Source organism: Fringilla coelebs (assembly GCF_963513975.1).
Source record: "Fringilla coelebs genome assembly, chromosome: 30".
Classification (NCBI taxonomy): Eukaryota; Metazoa; Chordata; class Aves; order Passeriformes; family Fringillidae; genus Fringilla; species Fringilla coelebs.
The window spans coordinates 2,322,057-2,334,108 of NC_140056.1; the positions used below are offsets into that span (position 1 = coordinate 2,322,057).

The window sequence follows — 12,052 nt, forward strand, 5'->3', positions numbered from 1 at the left end:
AGGGGGGGAGGGAATCCCTTGGGCTGGAGATTGGCACGGGGCTCACCTGGGCAGAGCTGAGCTCACCTGGGCACCCCTGAGCTCACCTGGGCACCTCCGAGCTCACCTGGGCACCCCTGAGTTCACCTGGGCAGAGCTGAGCTCACCTGGGCACCCCCCGAGCTCACCTGGGCAGAGCTGAGCTCACCTGGGCACCCCCGAGCTCACCTGGGCACCACCCCCGAGCTCACCTGGGCACTGGGGGTCACCGGGGTGGGCACCGAGGAGAGAGGGGGCAGGGAGCAGCAATTCGGGTGGCAAAGGCACAGCAGGTGTGCCACGGGCTGTGACACCTGCCCCGTGTGGCCCTGTGTGTCCCTGTCACCCCTACCCGTGCCCCTGTGTGTCCCTGTCACACCTGTGCCCACGTCCCTGTGTGTCCCTGTCACCCCTGGCCACGTCCCTGTGTGTCCCTGTCACACCTGGCCATGTTTCTGTCACCCCTGCCCCTGTCCCTGTGTGTCCCCGTGTCCCCGTCACCCCTGTCCCCACGTCCCTGTGTGTCCCTGTCACACCTGGCCATGTCCCTGTCACCCCTGCCTGTATCCCTGTGTGTCCCCGTGTCCCTGTCACCCTGCCCATGCCCCTGTGTGTCCCTGTCACCCTGCCCGTGTCCCTGTCCCCAGGCTGTTGTCTGTCCGTGCCCGTGCCCGCTTCTGTCCGTGCCCGTGTGACAGGGACCTGGAGCGGGCACCGGCCGGGGGGCACAGGGGGCACTGGGGACACTCGGGGACACGTTGGGGGCACCAGAGGAAGGGACACAGGAGGGGACACCCGGGCTGGCACTGGGGACATGGAGGGACCACAGGGGCAGCAGGGGAGGGGACACAAAGGCTGGCACTGGGGACACTGCGGAGGACACTTGGGGGCACACACAGGTGGCACGGGGAGGGCACAGGGACACGCAGGGCTGTGTCTGTCGCTGTGTGACCGTCGGGGACACCAGGGGGGACAGGATGGCACCTCCCATCCCCCCCCCGAGCTCTGCACCCCGCTGGGGAGGGGTCACAGCGGTGCCCCCCCCCCCGTGTCCCTGAGTGTCCCTGAGTGTCCTGCCCTGTCCCTGTCCCTGTCCCTGCCCCAGGCACTGCTGACCCTCAGCCCCCGCCCTGGGGGGTACCTGCAGGGGGGTCTGAGGGGTGACCCCCCCCAAAATAACCCCCAGGAGCCTCACAGCTGTGGGGTGGAATTGTGGGGTGACCCCCCCCAAAATAACCCCCAGGAGCCTCACAGCTGTGGGGTGGAATTGTGGGGTGACACCCCCCAAAATAACCCCCAGGAGCCTCACAGCTGTGGGGTGGAATTGTGGGGTGACCCCCCCCAAAATAACCCCCAGGGTACTCGGGGGGGGTCTGAGGGGTCCCCCCCAAACACTCTGAACCCCCCAGGGACCCCATTAATGGGGGGGCATTTTTGGGGTTCCCCATTTCCCTGCCAATGAAGGGGTGCAGGCAGAGCCCCCCACCCCGGGTGTCACTGGGGGGTCACCGCTGCCGGGGGGGGCACCCCAGAATGAGCCCGAGCCGAGGTCAGTGGTGTGAGTTTATTGGGGGGGGGACACGGTGACACCCCCGTGGGGACAGCGGGGGGGGGGGTGTCCCCTGCTCCCCCCCATTGGGTCTGGGGGTGACACACACTGGGGGGGTCCCCGGTGTAAACCAGTACAGACCAGTTTAGGGGTGTTGGGATGGGGGAGGTTATGACCCCCCCCCCCACCCTCAGCCCCCCCCAGCCCCCAGGGGGGAGTGTGTGGGGGAGGGGTCAGACTGGGGGGGGGGGGGTCGCTGTGGGGGGGGTCCTGCCCCGAGTGCCCCTCCCCAGTGTGGGGGTGTCCCTGACCCCCCCGGGTGGCGGGGACACACCGTGGGGGCTGGGGGGGGGTAATGACCAGTACAAACCAGTTTGGAGAGCTCAGACTGAGATGGATTTGGGGGGGGGGGCTGGGGGGGGGCGGGAATGACCAGTACAAACCAGTTTGGAGAGCTCAGACTGAGATGGATTTGGGGAGGGGGCTGAGGGGGGGTAATGACCAGTACAAACCAGTTTGGAGAGCTCAGACTGAGATGGATTTGGGGGGGGGGCTGGGGGGGGTGGGGGAATGACCAGTACAAACCAGTTTGGAGGGCTCAGACTGAGATGGATTTGGGGAGGGGGCTGAGGGGGGGTAATGACCAGTACAAACCAGTTTGGAGAGCTCAGACTGAGATGGATTTGGGGGGGGGGGGGCTCTGCCCCTGGCCCCTCCTGCTGTGGGGGGGTCACAGCCCCCCCAGGGGATTTGGGGGGGGGGGTCCTTCTCCCCAGTGCTTCATGCGGCTGCGGGGGGGCAGCTGGTCAGCACTGGGGGGTTCTGGATCCTGGACCCCCCCCATCCCAGGCTGGGACCCCTCCCCAGAGGAGCTGAGCCCCCTCCCCGCTATAGGAAGGCGCCGGGGTTGGCGCGGGGGTCGCGCTGGTTCCGGAAGCGCAGGGCGAGCCAGACCCCCAAAACCTGCAACAAACGGGGGGTGGGGGGGGCTGCTGGACCCCCCCCGGGCCCTGAGACCCCCGCCCGCCCCCCCGGCCCCCCCCGTACCTCGGTGAAGCTGAAGAACAGCCCCACCCCCCCCAGGATCTTGAGGGCCTGCTCCGAGTGCTGCAGCAGTTGGGGGGCGCAGGGGGGGCACGGGGGGACCCCCCCCGGGGGGAACTGGCACCTCTGGGGGCAAACGGGAGGCTCAGGGGGGTCCCCGACACCCCCCAGCCCTGGGGGTCCTCACACCCCACTGTGGGGGGGGGCAGGCCCCTCCTGGGGGGCTCAGCACATCCGGGGGGTCCCCAAAGTCCATTTCCCCCAAAAACCCAAACCCCCCCCCCACCCCCAGGGTCCCCCTCCAGCCCCCCCAGTCACCCCACACAGGGGTGTCCCCAAATCCCCCTGACCCCCCCAACACCCCCGGAGGGATCTTTAACACCCCCCAAACCCCCCCAGCTGCCCCCCCAACCCCCCCCAACCCCCAGTCACCCCTGACCCCCCCAACCCCCCCCAACACCCCCGACTCCCCAATTACCCCTGACCCCCCCAACCCCCAGTCACCCCCAAACCCCCCCAACCCCCCCGAGTCCCCAATCACCCCTGACCCCCCAACCCCCAGTCACCCCTAGACCCCCCAACTGCCCCCCTCAAACCCCCGACCCCCCATTTCCCCCCCAGCCCCCCCAGACTCACAGCGGGGCAGTTTGGGGGCTCCCAGGGGGGCTCCAGCCCGGGGGGGCTCCCGGGGGGGGCGCTGGCCGGAGGGGGGGTCCCGGGGGGCTCCCCCAAACCGCAGCAGCCCAGCCTGCGCTGCAGCTCCCCCCGCGCCCCCCCCGCTCAGCAGGGGCCAGGCCGAGCGCAGCAGCCGCTCCTGGGGGGCAACGGGGGCACCCCCAAACCCATCAGAGCCCCCCCCACCACCACGGGGCACCCCCAAACCCATCAGAGCCCCCCCAAACCCATCAGAGCCCCCCCAAACCCCTCAGTGCCCCCCAGAACCCCCCCACCACCACGGGACCCCCCCAAAACCCCTCAGTGCCCCCCCCACCACCACAGGGCCCCCCCAAACCCCTCGGTGCCCCCCAGAACCCCCCCACCACCACGGGGCGCCCCCAAACCCCTCAGTACCCCCCCACCACCATGGGGACCCCCCAAACCCCTCAGTGCCCCCCAGAACCCCCCCACCACCACAGGGCCCCCCCAAACTCCTCAGTGCCCCCCCCACTGCCACAGGGCCCCCCCAAACTCCTCAGTGTCCCCCCCACTGCCACGGGCCTCCCCCCAAACCCCTCAGTGCCCCCCAGAACCCCCACGGGGCCCCCACCAAACCCCTCAGTGCCCCCCAGAACCCCCACGGGGCCCCCACCAAACCCCTCAGTGCCCCCCCAACACCACGGGGCCCCCCCAAACCCCTCAGTGCACCCCAGAACCCCTCCACCGCCACGGGGACCCCCCAAACCCCTCAGTGCACCCCCACCCCCATGGGGACCCTCCAAACCCCTCAGTGCCTCCCCCACCACCACGGGGCCCCCCCAAATCCCTCTGTGCCCCCCCCACCACCACAGGGCCCCCCCAAACCCTCAGTGCCCCCCCCACCACGGCCCCCCCCCCAAACCCCTCAGTGCCTCCCCCACCACCACGGGGCCCCCCCAAATCCCTCTGTGCCCCCCCCACCACCACAGGGCCCCCCCAAACCCCTCAGTGCACCCCCCACCACCACGGGGCCCCCCCAAAACCCCTCAGTGCCCCCCCCACCACCACGGGGGCCCCCCAAACCCTCAGTGCCCCCCCCACTGACAAGGGGCCCCCCAAACCACTCAGTGCCCCCCCACCGCCACGGGGCCCCCCCAAACCCCTCAGTGCCCCCCAGGACCCCCCCACCATGACGGGCCCCCCCAAATCCCTTTGAGCCACTCCCAAGGTTGGGGGACCCCAGTGGGGGCAGGAGGATTCCAGCCCACCCCCCCCAAGGATTTTGGGGTGCAGGGGTCCCTGTGCCCCCCGGGATTGGGGGATGGGCTGTGGGGTTCCCGGGGGATCCCAGGGGGTTTTGGGGACCCCGGGGGGGGTCGCATGGGTTTTGAGGGGTCCCAGGGGATTTTGGGGGTGCCCGAGGGGTTCCCAGGGGGTTTTTGGGGGGTCCCAGGGGGTTTTGGGGGGGTCCCAGTGGGTTTGGGGGGTCCCAGGGGGTTTTGGGGAGTCACAGGGGGTTTTAGGGGGTCCCAGGGGGTTCTGAGGGTTCCCAGGGGTTTTTGGGGGGTCCCAGGGGTTTTTGGGGGAGGCAGAGGGGGTCCCAGGGGATTTTGGGGGGTCCCAGGGTCTTTGGGGGTCCCGGGGGGTTTTGGGGGGTCCCAGGGGGTTCTGGGGGGTTTTGGGGGGTTCCAGCGGGTTTTGGGGGGTCCCAGGGGGTTTGAGGGGTCCCAGGGGGTTCTGGGGTGTCCCAGGTGTTTTGGGGGGTCCCACGGGTTTTCGGGGGGTCCCAGGTGGTTCTGGGAGGTCCCGGGGGGTTTTGGGGTGTCCCAGGTGTTTTGGGGGGTCCCAGGTGTTTTGGGGGGTCCCAGGGGGTTCTGGGAGGTCCCAGATGTTTTGGGGGGTCCCGGGGGGTTCTGAGGGTTCCCAGGGGGTTTTGAGGGTCCCGGGGGGTTTTGGGGTGTCCCAGGTGTTTTGGGGGGTCCCAGGTGTTTTGGGGGGTCCCAGGGGGTTCTGGGAGGTCCCAGATGTTTTGGGGGGTCCCGGGGGGTTCTGAGGGTTCCCAGGGGGTTTTGAGGGTCCCGGGGGGTTTTGGGGTGTCCTAGGTGTTTTGGGGGGTCCCGGGGGGTTTGGGGGCCTGAGGGGGTCCCGGGGGGTTTTGAGGGGTCCCGGAGGGGTTTGGGGTGTCCCAGATGTTTTGGGGGGTCCCGGGGGGTTTGGGGGCCTGAGGGGGTCCCAGCGGGTTTTAGGGGGTCCCAGGGGGTTCTGGGGGGTCCCAGGTGTTTTGGGGGCCTGAGGGGTCCCAGGGGGTTCTGGGGGGTCCCGGGGGGTTTGGGTGTGTCCCAGGTGTTTTGGGGGGTCCCGGGGGGTTTGGGGGCCTGAGGGGGTCCCGGGGGGTTTTGGGGGGTCCCGGAGGGGTTTGGGGGGTCCCGGGGGGTTCAGGGGGGTCCCGGGGGTTTCTGGGGGGTCCCGGGGGGTCCCTATACCCACCTGAGCCTGGCGGCCCAGGGCGAGGCAGGCGCAGGACACGCCCAGCTGGCACAGGAACACCAGGCCCAGGATCAGCACGTACTGGGGGGGTCAAGGGGGGCACACACACACAGAGACCCCCCAAAATCCCCGGGACCCCCCACAGCGAGACCCCTGCAGGTTTTGGGGTCCCTGGGCAGGGTTTGAGCCCCCCCTGAAGGGTCTGGAGGGGGCAGGAGAGGGAGTGCCACAGGGGAGGGGGGTTGGGACATTGGGCGCATTTGGGGACATGGCGGGGGAGGGGGCCAGGGACATCCAGGGGGCCTTGGGGACACTGCCAAGGGAGTCAGTGACATCCAGGGGGGTGCCAGGGACATCCAGGGGGGCCTGGGGACACTGCCAGGGGTGCCAGGGACATCCAGGGAGAGCTGGGGACACTGCCAGGGGTGCCAGGGACACTCAGGGGGCCCCTGGGGACACTGCCAAGGGTGTCAGGGACATCCAGGGGGGCCTGGGGACACTGCCAGGGGTGCCAGGGACATCCAGGGGGAGTTGGGGACACTGCCAGGGGTGCCAGGGACACCCAGGGGGCTCCTGGGGACACTGCCAGAGGTGCCAGGGCCACGCAGGGGGTGTGGGGACACTGCCAGCGGTGCCAGGGACATCCAGAGGGGCACAGGGACACTACTAGGGACATCCAGAGGGACTTAGAGACACTGCCAGGGGAGACAGGGACACCCAGGGGGTGTTTGGGACATCTAGAGGGGTGTTGGGGACACTGCCAGAGGTGCCAGGCGCATTCAGGTGGGCTTGGGGACATCCAGGGTGTGCTGAGGACAGTGCCAGGGGTGCCAGGGCCATCCAGGGGTGCTGGGGACAGAGGGGAGCTTTGGGCCAAGGGCACAGAGCAGGGCAGGACTCAGTGCCCAGGCGGCCGGGGGGCGGGCAGGGGGCTGGAGGTTCCCCTGGAGGGGCTGGGGGTGCCGGGGGGTTCCCCCGATGGGGCAGGGGGTGCCAGGGGTTCCTCCAGAGGGGCTGGGGGTGCCGGGGGGGTCCCCTGGAGGGGCTGGGGGTGCCGGGGGGGTCCCCTGGAGGGGCTGGGGGTGCCAGGGGTTCCCCCGGAGGGGCTGGGGGTGCCGGGGGGTTCCCCCGATGGGGCAGGGGGTTCCCCCGGAGGGGCTGGGGGTGCCCCAGAGGGGCTGGGGGTGCCGGGGGGGTCCCCTGGAGGGGCTGGGGGTGCCGGGGGTTCCCCCGGAGGGGCTGGGGGTGCCGGGGGGTTCCCCCGGAGGGGCTGGGGGTGCCGGGGGGGTCCCCTGGAGGGGCTGGGGGTGCCGGGGGTTCCCCCGGAGGGGCTGGGGGTGCCGGGGGTTCCCCCGGAGGTTCCCCTCCCCAGAAGGATACGAAGAAGAGCAGGACCTGGTGGTGCCGCAGGGCCCCGAGCAGCCCCAGCGCCGCGATCAGCAGGAGGAAGACTCCGACGGCGAAGGCTCCTCCGAGCAGGGGCGGGCTGGAGCCCCCGGCCAGGCCCCGCGCCCAGCCCGCCACGGCCACCAGCAGCACCCCGACCAGCTGGGGCACCGGGGGGGCACCGGTCACGGGTGAGACACCCCGGAACCCCCCGAACCGGGACAGAGCACCCCGAACCGGGACTGAGCCCATCCGAACCCGGACTGAGCCCCCCGAACCGGGACAGAGCCCCCCGAACCGGGACTGTGCCCCCCTGAACCGGGACTGAGCCCCCCGAACCGGGACCGTGCCCCCCGAACCGGGACTGAGCCCCCCAAACAGGGACTGAGCCCCCCGAACCGGGATAGAGGCCCCGAACCGGGACTGAGCCCCTCGAACCGGGACTGAGCCCATCCGAACCGGGACTGAGCCCCCCGAACCGGGACCGTGCCCCCCGAACCGGGACTGAGCCCATCCGAACCCGGAGAGAGCCCCCCCGAACCGGGACTGTGCCCCCCTCCTGAACCGGGACAGAGCCCCCCGAACCGGGACAGAGCCCCCCCCGAACCGGGACATTGCCCCCCAGAACCAGTACTGAGCCTCCCTCCTGAACCGGGACTGAGCCCCCCCCCTCAACCGGGACAGAGCCCACCCGAACCGGGACTGAGCCCCCCGAACCGGGACTGTGCCCCCCGAACCGGGACAGAGCCCCCCCAAACCGGACCTGTGCCCCCCGAACCGGGACTGAGCCCCCCGAACCGGGACTGTGCCCCCCGAACCGGGACTGAGCCCATCCGAACCGGAACCGAGCCCCCCCAGCCCCCCCCCGGCCCCAGAGCCGCCCCCAGACCGGGGTCCCAGGAGCCCCCCCAGCTTTGGGGCCCCCCAACTTCCCCACAGCACCCCAGAACCCCAAACTGGGAGGGGATCCCCCCGCCCGGCAGACCTCCCCAGACCCCCAGGGCAGAGGGGTCCCCAATCCCCTCAGACCCCCTGAGGGGTCCCCAGTCCCCCCAGACCCCCCAGGGCAGAGGGGTCCCCAATATCCCCCCAGGGCAGAGGGGTCCCCAATCCCCTCAGGGCAGAGGGGTCCCCAATCCCCCATGAGCCCCCCAGAGCAGAGGGGTCCCTAATCCCCTCAGAGCCCCCCAATCCCTCCAGACCCCCTGAGGGGTCCCCAATCCCCCTAGAGCCCCCCAGAGCAGAGGGGTCCCCAGTCCCCCCAGAGCCCCCCAGGGCAGAGGGGTCCCCAGTCCCCCCCCCCAGACCTGAGGGGTCCCCAATCCCCTCAGAGCCCCCAGAGCAGAGGGGTCCCCAATCCCCCTCCAGACTGAAGGGTCCCCAGTCCCCTCACGGCCCCCCCAGACCTGAGGGCTCCCCAATCCCTCCAGACCTGAGGGGTCCCCAATCCCTTCAGAGCCCCCCAATCCCACCCCAGCCCTGAGGGGTCCCCAACCCCCTCAGAGCCCCCCAATCCCCTCCAGACCTGAGGGGTCCCCAATCCCCTCAGAGCCCCCCAATCCCCCCCCAGCCCTGAGGGGTCCCCAATCCCCTCAGAGCCCCCCAACCCCTCCCCAGCCCTGAGGGGTCCCCAATCCCCTCAGAGCCCCCCAACCCCTACAGACCCCCTGAGGGGTCCCCAACCCCCTCAGAACCCCCCAATCCCCCCCAGCCCTGAGTGGTCACCAATCCCCTCAGAGCCCCCCAATCCCCCCCAGCCCTGAGGGCTCCCCAGTCCCCTCACGGCCCCCCCACTCACCACATAAACCACGTTGAGGGCGCAGAGCGCGTTGCGCGAACAGGCGAAGCCTCCGCAGACCATGGCGAGCTCGGGGGGTTCCCGGGAGTCCCGGGGCGGTCCCGGGGGTCCCGGGGGGCTCGGGGGTCCCGGGGGTTCGGGGGTCCCGGGGGGTTCCGGGCTCCCCGCGCCGCGGCCCCTTTAAACCGCGGCCCCGCGCCCCGCGCGCCCGCCCGCACTGCGCCTGCGCAGCGGCCCCGGCCCCGCCCGCCGCGCCCTGTGGCTCCCTTAAGCTCCGCCCACTGTTTGCTTTTAGGCCCCGCCCATAAACACCGTATATGGGCATGGCCGCGCCCACCGCGCCCACCACACCATCCGTGCTGCGCATGCGCGCGGAGCTGCTGGGTGGGGCGGGGCCTCCCGGGAGGGGGCGGGGCGATTCGAGGTTTGCCCCGCCCCCAGAATCGCCCCCCGACCCCTCCCGACCCCCCCGGCCACAAAAATCCCGGCTCCGCCCATCCCCAGAGCCCCCCAGGAACCCCCCAGGGCACCCCAGGACCCCCCGGACCCCTCCATAGCCCCCCAGGGCACCTCAGCATCCCCCAGAGACCCCCGGACCCCTCCATAGCCCCCCAGGGCACCCCAGAGCCCCCCAGAAACCCCCCAGAGCCCCCCGGACCCCTCCATAGCCCCCCTAGAGCCCCCCAGCATCCCCCCAGAGCCCCCCGGACTCCTCCATAGCCCCCCAGGACCCCCCAGAGCCCTCCAGGATCCCCCCAGAGCCCCCCCGGACCCCTCCAGAGCCCCCCCAGGACACCCCAGGACCCCCCAGGATCCCCCAGAGCCCTCCAGGATGCCCCAGAGCCCTCCTGGACCCCCCATGGCACCCCAGCATCCCCCCAGAGCCCCCCGAACCCCTCCATAGCCCCCCAGGACCCCTCCATAGCCCCCCAGGATCACCCCCGAGCCCCCCAGGACCCCCCAGAGCCCCCCAGGATCCCCCAGAGCCCTCCAGGACCCCCCATGGCACCCCAGCCTCCCCCCAGAGCCCCCCAGGACCTCCAGGATCCCCCCAGGAACCCCCCAGAGCCCCCCAGGAACCCCCCAGGACACCCCAGAGCCCTCCAGGATCCCCCAGAGCCCTCCAGGACCCCCCATGGCACCCCAGCCTCCCCCCAGAGCCCCCCAGGACCTCCAGGATCCCCCCAGGACCCCCCAGAGCCCCCCAGGATCCCCCAGAGCCCCCCAGGACCTCCAGGATCCCCCCAGACCCCTCTGTAGCCCCCCAGGATCCCCCCAGAGCCCCCAGGACCACTCCACGTCTCCCAGTGGCCCCCCAGGATCCCCCCCCAGAGCCCCCCGGGAACCCTCAGAGGCCCCCCCGCCCCACTGACCCGCAGGGACCCCCAGAGCCCCCCATGACCCCCCAGAATACCCCAGGATCCCCCCACAGCCTCTGGGGGGTCCGGGGGGGCTCTGGGGGATAGAGGGGCTGGGGGGCCATGGGGGGGCCATGGGGGGGCCATGGGGGGGCTCTGGGGGATCCTGGGGAGCCCCACCCCCCCCCGTGCCCCCCCCGAGGCCGCGCCCCCCTGGGAAGTCCTTGAGGGGCCACATTTGGTCCCTTAATCAATGCCCCGGTGATTAATTAATTAACCATTAATCAGCTCCGGGGGGGGCGGGGGGGCTCCTTGGGGATCCCCCACACCCCGGGAGGCGCCAAATTTGGGGGGGGCCGAGTCCCCAGAGCGGCCCTGGGGGTCCCCAAAGGGGGATCGGGGGTGCAGCCCCCCCCGGCCAGCCCGGGGCGGGGGTCGGGGTGACCCCCCCGGGGTCTGGCCAGGCCACGTCGCGACCTTGGCGCGTTATCGCGACAGCGATAGGGGCGGCTATAAGCGACAGCGGGCCCGGGGGGGGACAGCGATGGCTCCGTGGCTGCTGTGGCTGCTGCTGGTGACCGGCACCGGGCGCGGCGGGGCGGCGCCCCCCGAGCCCCGGGCGGCACCGGAGCCCCTCCGGGCGGTACCGGAGCCTCTCCGGGAGGTACCGAAATCCCTCCGGGAGGTACCGGAGCCCCCTCGGGAGGTACCGGAGCCCCTTGGGGAGGTACCGGAGCCTCCTCGGGAGGTACCGGAGCCTCTCCGGGAGGTACCGGAGCCCCCTCGGGAGGTACCGGAGCCCTCTCGGGAGGTACCGGAGCCCCCTCGGGAGGTACCGGAGCCCCCTCGGGCGGTACCGGAGCCCCCTCGGGAGGTACCGGAGCCCTCTCGGGCGGTACCGGAGCCCCTCCGGGAGGTACCGGAGCCCTCTCGGGCGGTACCGGAGCCCCGGGCGGTGTCGGACGCGGAGCTCCGGGAGCTCTCGGAGCAGCTGCTCGCCGCGGACACGAACCGGGCCGGGCCGGGCCAGCTGGAGCTGAACCTGCAGGGCTCGGGCAGGTGGGGACAGGGTGGGGACAGGGTGGGGACAGGGTGGGGACAGGGAGGGGGGCACTCGGCGCCCCCTCATCCCCCTCCCCTCTGCCCTTCCCGCTCTCTGTCCCGCCTGGCTCCGTCCTGTCCCTGGCCCCAAACCCAAAACCCACCCGGCTCTGTCCTCACCCCTTGGTCCCGACTGTCCCCAGCCCTGCCCTCCATCCCAATCTCAATCCCACCCCAATCCAATCCCAACCCCAGTCCCAATCCCACCCCAATCCAATCTCACCCCAGCACCATCCCGTCCTAATCCCAATCCAATCCCATCCCAACCCCAACCCCAACCCCAATCCCGATGCAATTCCAATCCCATCCCAATCTACCCCCAATCCCAATCCCAATCCCATCCCAATGTCACCCCAACCCTAATCCCCACCCCAATCCCAACCCTACCCCAATCCCAATCCCACCCCAGCCCCACCCCAATCCCGATCCAATCCCAACCCCCCCAATCCACTCCCAATCCCAATCCCATCCTATCCCAATGTCACCCCAACCCTAATCCCAGTCCCCCCAATCCCACCCCAATCCCCATCCCACCCCAATCCCAACCCCAACCCCAATCCCGATGAAATCCCAATCCCATCCCAATGTCACCCCAACCCTAATCCCAACCTCAATCCAATCCCACCCCAATCGCCCCCCAGCCCCACCCCAATCCCAATCCCCTCCAGCCCCACC

At 71.1% G+C, this 12,052-nt stretch overlaps 1 protein-coding gene across 2 annotated transcripts; it reads right to left on the minus strand.

The window, feature by feature from the left end:
• Positions 1-1,630: 1,630 nt before the first annotated feature.
• TSPAN31 (tetraspanin 31) lies at positions 1,631-9,128 on the minus strand. Of its 2 annotated transcripts, none has more exons than XM_084223607.1 (5): positions 8,919-9,128; positions 7,115-7,282; positions 5,735-5,815; positions 2,615-2,737; positions 1,631-2,530 (listed from the first exon to the last, which is right to left on the minus strand). In XM_084223607.1, exons 1-5 carry the CDS (start codon positions 8,979-8,981, stop codon positions 2,456-2,458), a joined length of 510 nt encoding a protein of 169 aa, XP_084079733.1. In that variant the 5' UTR covers positions 8,982-9,128; the 3' UTR covers positions 1,631-2,455. The 2 variants fall into 2 exon arrangements, with proteins under 2 accessions (XP_084079733.1, XP_084079734.1); XM_084223608.1 differs by lacking the exon at positions 1,631-2,530 and adding an exon at positions 3,248-3,425 and having other exon boundaries at positions 2,620-2,737.
• Positions 9,129-12,052: the final 2,924 nt, after the last annotated feature.